General features: G+C 41.4%; 1 protein-coding gene across 1 annotated transcript in view; it reads right to left on the bottom strand.

Moving 5' to 3' along the window:
- Nucleotides 1-5,100: 5,100 nt before the first annotated feature.
- LOC140925937 (dehydrogenase/reductase SDR family member 1-like) overlaps nt 5,101-5,930 on the bottom strand; it is a 16,316-nt gene continuing 15,486 nt past the window's right edge. Inside the window, exon 11 of the mRNA XM_073375763.1 lies at nt 5,101-5,493. Coding sequence (XP_073231864.1) covers nt 5,363-5,493 — 131 coding nt within the window. The 3' untranslated portion in view covers nt 5,101-5,362. The remainder of the gene's footprint in view (nt 5,494-5,930) is intronic.

Raw genomic sequence — 5,930 nt, 5'->3', positions numbered from 1 at the left:
ACAAGCGCTTGCTTTAGAAAAAAAATTGTGAAGCCTGATTTCTCTTTTACAGGAGTAAGCGTTTTTTTTTAATAAACTCAACGATAAAACTATACAAAGGGTTTTTAAAGGGTTATCCTCGGTGTAAAAACCTGTGAAGTGTTTCTTTGTTTTCTAGCTATTATTTTCCTTGGCTTTCAGTGACCTATTGTGTCGACTTCTTACTGACTTCTTTGTATTAATTGTTTTACGCCACTCGAAAATAGCGATAACGATTTACAGGTAGCACTTCCACTAGGTAGTTCGTGGTCTTCCTGATTCCTGGTCGAACTGGAATTTAGAAACGCTGGTTTTTGAGGAGAGGAGAAAACCGGAGGACCCAGAGAAAAACCTCTCGGAGCAAAGGAGAGAACCAACTCGTCACGTCACTCGTAAAGGTTCACAGGTTTTTACAAAGAGTATGAGCCTTTTTTAAAATTTTATTGTAAATATGGGAAGTCTCAAAAGTGAACGCATTGATTCAATAGAGACATCGATTAGACATGGCTTTTGTTTTTTTTAAGAGAGAAGGTCTTCCCTTCTTGCCTGTTAGCTAGTGTAGTTTTTTCATAAACTGTTCCGCCTATTAAAAAAAGATAATCTTGGCCCAAGAGTAATAGCCTGCTTAACAGCCTATTTTTTTTCGCGTTTTTCAGTTAAGCGAAGGCAAGCGCGAGGCAAGCGAGGAGAACTTTCCACTGTCTGGCACTCCTCGCTCGCCTAAAAAAAACGCGAAAAAATAACGCCTGTTAGCAGGCTACAGCTAGGAGTAAAAGAGATTGGGCCAATTTTGGTAGTATCTAAGAGACCCTGTAATGGGGTACTTGGTGGACGTTTTGGCATGGGTTTGAAACTTTAAGGCTTGTCGAGCGCGAAAAACTCCGACCTAAGATACCCTTCCTTGGGTACAGGACACTCCCCACCAGCCCCTCCCCTAATCTAACATTTATATGATCTCTTGGAAAAACTCAGTCACATTAAATCAAATTTGAAAATACTCAATAGATTTTAATTTTCTGCGCATTTTCTTCCTGAATTACTGAAAAGTTTTTTTAAAAAACATTTTTGGCTATGATAAGTCTTCACCTTGCTGCAGCGTGCAAGGAAAGTCGACTGTCCGATTCTCCACTTTGAGGTTTCGCCGGAGACTGCATGGTCGGGATGGTTGCATTGTGGGACTGTTTTGGGGGACAGATTTGCCGCCATGTTGTAAATGCGTCCCCCAAAACAGTCCCACAATGCCCTTTGACAACCATCTCGACCTGGTCTCCCACGCAGCCTCAAAGTGGCGAATAGCCCAGGACTAGTGGATTTTGCCATCGCGCAAATGACTCAAGTGCCTTAAGACACATTTAAAATTCCTAATAATTCGCTGGACCGAAAGCCCTTTTTCAACTCATATGACAAAGCTAAAGAGAAATCTGTACATGAAAACATGATCGAAACAAGTGTAACACTTACAGATACTGTTTACAGCAAGGAGCCCAAACGTGTGACCGCTTTTGATTTATTCACATTCTTTCGTACAGATTTTATCCAATCAGAAGCCAGCTGGAAACTGTCCTCGACTTCTGATTGGTTAATCCCTGCATGAAAGAATGTGGGTTAACAAAAGGACATCACATTTTTGGGCTCCTTGCTGTAAGACATACTGTACAGCTGAGGTTGTTGAGGTTGTAAATATTCATCCAGCCTGTGGTTGTAAGTATTTATTCACTTCACCAGTTAACATGCCTGGTTAAAAGGTCTTATGTTAAGACACGTCTGGAAAAGGCCGTTTATTTATAAGTAGTAACTGGGTACCGCCTAACAGAGCTATCTTGAGCGAGCCATCCTTTCAGATACAACCTAGAGGGTTGTGAGATGGGGAGGGCTGAGAATAGAATAGAATGATAGCATCATGTGGTGTGCGTGGCCAGCCTAGCGGGTTGTGAGAGGATGAAGGGGTGTATAGGTAATTTAAAATAGATATATTAATTAAGAAAAGCATGTTTTCTCCTAGACTACGAGTAGTCCCCATTTTTCCTCAGGGATAGTAGAGCGGGCAAAACCCGAGAGCGCGTGAAAATCAACCTACGTACGCGCGCTCGCGTTTCGCTTGCGTTTCGCTCGCTCTACTATCCCTAAGAAAAAATGGGGATTACTTGTAGTATAGTTTTCTCCAAGAAAGCCAATTTGTAAGTGAGGAAATTTATTACAGAGACCTAGTAAGCATGAAATCAGTGCTTGGCACTTGTATTTGTGAATAAAACGGTATGGGATTGCTTCTCTCGGTGTATGTTTGGATCTCCCTTGTACATATCCGGCCTGTTGGTAAAGCTTTTTATTGAATGTGATTTCAAAATTGAAAGCACGCCATCATCGTCGTTATGTTCGATATGGGTTCAGGAAAAGTAAATGTTACCTACGCTTGCGTTGCAATGGTGTAGTAGACATGGTAGATATGTCTGGTGGGCTTTAATCTCATTCCAGAAGTTCAATTCAAAACCGGTCCGCTGAACAATAGTAACGAAGGCTCTGGGGAAGACATGGAGTGCGGAAGAGGTATTTTGCAAAAAGCTAAACGCCCAATGCAGAACGCCGAATGACTCTGAAGTTTAGTGATGAGGGTTAGGAAATTATTTAAGGTTATTATACTGGGAAAACTGACCTGAAATTTGATTAACTCAGTTTCTCAACTCTAATCACCAAACGTCAGAGCCGTTCGGCGTTCTGCAAAATACCCCTGCCGCATCGAGTGTGCTTGAGCCCAGTGGGTAGGTTTCACAGCGATGCGCATGCGCCTCGTCACAACACAGAAAATAAATGGTACTGCTTGAAATGTTGCTACGTGAATACTAACTAAGGCATTAATGGAGAAATAGGCTATTTACCATTTTCACATCGACCATAATGCAACTTGTTTACCCCCTTAAAATTTTGCATAACCATTGTCTTCGATTTCGCTTGGGACGACTGTAATACCCAGGATGAATTGGAAACAATAGTTATGCAAAAATTTTGCGTTATGGTCCATGTGAAATTATTACAAACTGAATCATTAGATAATACAATTCTAGAGCTCTGATTGGCTTAGCCATCGTGGTGTATGAGGCATTATACCATCCTCTGCGATTATGGTAACTGTACGCGTCTACTCAAAATTAAAAACAAGCTAAAAATCGGTTGGTTTTACAAATAAAATCGGGAAGAATTCTCGATATTTTGTGGGCGTTTTTAATAAAACAATTATTCCACTCGCACTTGTTGGATATAAGCTATCTACCGTCTCATATCCAACGTACACTCGTGGAGTAATTGTTAAATAGCGAATTTCCGAGTAGCCCCAAGCCTCTGTTTCAAAGCGAGGCAAAGTGCGAAGCCATTTTCTCAAGAAAGGTTTGCACTTAGCCTCGTTTTCAAAGTGAGAATTTTGGAACTCGGAAATGGCCTTTTGCTCTCCTGATTCTCCGTCAGAATCAGCCTTGACAAGGCTTGAGGATTTGGAAAGAAGTAAACAACAGACGCAGTGCTCTTTTTATCCGATAAGAAGAAACGGAAGGGCAAGGTTAATTAAATAAACTGACGACGGACAAAGTATTTTTGGACGCACCTCGAAGTATCCGCAGATGAATCACTGAATCGGGTTTTTTTGACAGTTTATCAGATGAAAAATTTTAGAAGGAATTGAAAGTTACATAACAGTTTCAGAGGCTGTTCTGATGTGGGTTCCGCCGATGCTCACTTATAATCAGCATGTGGTTACTCAAGAAAGACGAAATGTTATGATCATATTTAATATATGTATATGACATTGGTGGATCTAAGGGCAGGGACGGGGCCCGGTCCCGGGCCCGTGCCAGGACCGGGACTCTCACCTTCTTGTTTGGCCAGACTGAATCCCGCAGGGCTGAGAAAAATGATTTTCGAAGCCGGATCTCCCTCTTATCTTTGACTCTGGATCAAAACAACGAGGAATTTAAATTCGCCACTGAAAAACGAAAAGGGAACTGGAGCCGAAATGCGTCCCGCAAATGTTTCTGGGATCGTTACTGGGACCGCAACGGTCAGCTATTGGCCAATTTTTTTCCTTTAGCCCTAGCAACATTCCCAGAAGTCTTTGCGTAAGTAATTCGACCCAGTTCCTTTCTCGTTTCTTAAGTTGCGAGTCTCCCCAGCCTCCCTTTGACAAAAAGAGGCCTCTGCAGAGGAAAGGGCATGTGGAGTGAAGACTCGCTTTAAAGGTGATAATCACGAAGAAAATACAAAACATTCACTAAGTAAATAAACCACGTTTAATTCACAAATCTATATGTCGCTTAATAGCTATCTACAATAATTTTTTTTACTTTTATATCAGCTATCTTAAACTCTTCATGTTTATTAAAGTTTTTTTCTCATTAATGCTAATATACATTTGATTTCCTGTGTACCAGCGTTCCGCGACGTACAAAACACGATTGACAAATTTTGACGAAGATCATCCATTCCCAATAACCAGCGGCCGAGGGAAAAGGAAAGCTTCGGTCAAGAGCACTTACTCAAGCGTTGCATCTTATCTGAGGAAATATTATCCAGTTCCTAAAACCTTCGTCTTTGTGCATTCCAGCTGGCGTCAACGGCTGATATAGAACAGAGCGGCCCGGGGGACCTCATTACTTTCGAAGCTGCCCCCCCCCCATCTTATGGTAAGGACTGCACGATCGCGATCGGGCCCCCTAACTTAGATAAAGATCCGAATGCGCCAATAAGCGTTTGCTGGAAAAGGCAGTATACACTTTTCGCAAAACTATATTAAAAATTGTGGTAACATATTAAAATATGTTAAAACTAAGAGTAACTTAATGCAACACTTTTCAACATTCCTTTTGTCGTATTTTTTTTAAAGCGCCATTGGCCGTTTTTATACTAGAGGACGCATTATCTGTCCAGACGGATAATGCGTCTATGGCCGTTTTTATACTAAGGACGCATTATCCGTCTGGACGAACTTGAGTAAACATTTGTAGTTTGCTAGGTTATGCGTCTCAAGTATAAAGACGGGCACAAGACGCATTATGCGTCTGGATGAACTTTCCTTCGAAATACGTCTTGAACACTACGAAAGGTAGTTCGTCTGGACGCATAATGCGTCTTGTGCCCGTCTTTATACCTGAGACGCATAACCTAGACGAACTACAAAACGTTTGCCCAAGTTCGTCCAGACGGATAATGCATCCTTACAATAAAAACGGCCATTGGGTAATTATACATCTACCCAAGCCATTTCCGAGTTCCAAAACCTTTTACTTTCAAAACGAAGCTAAACTTCACAAACTTCTTTCATCCACTGACAGATAGCTAGATATCTCACATGCAAACGCCATCAAAACTTATGACTGTTTGCTGCCATTAACCAGCGTGGAACATAAACAAACTCAGGGATCATCCACGACACGGAAGGATATTCAAAGGAGACAAGTTTCTTGACTTGTCGAAATGATAATGGCTGGACTCCTAAAAGAATAAACGAATTTTCATTAATATATGCTGGAGTATTGCAGCGGGGCTAAGAAGTTTTCACGAGCGATCGATCTGGACGGGCTTCGCTGCCATATTTGCTGTTTACAAACAGGAAAGTGCAATAAAAAAGAGAAAACGTCGCTTGAAAGTGAATTCGCGTACTTTCAGTGATCGCGATCATTCCAACTCCCTCGCTTTGTCAAATGCAAGGGACAGCTGAAGCAATCTCTCCTGGAATTGACTCCCTCAGAACCAAATCCACGTTCAAAAAGAGAAAAAAAATCGTAATCGCTTGTTCAAGTGCTCTATTAAACGTAAATTAGGCATTCTCACGTCAATGCTGGCGTGCTGTGACGGCAAAAAATGAACAAAAAAAGTGTTGAACAACAAGTGCAGAGTTGTTGTTTAGCCTATTCAACCTTATGCTTTTA

The sequence above is a fragment of the Porites lutea genome, chromosome 2 (assembly GCF_958299795.1).
Source record: "Porites lutea chromosome 2, jaPorLute2.1, whole genome shotgun sequence".
In the NCBI taxonomy this organism is placed as follows: domain Eukaryota; kingdom Metazoa; phylum Cnidaria; class Anthozoa; order Scleractinia; family Poritidae; genus Porites; species Porites lutea.
This window is presented reverse-complemented; position numbering and strand designations above follow the sequence as displayed.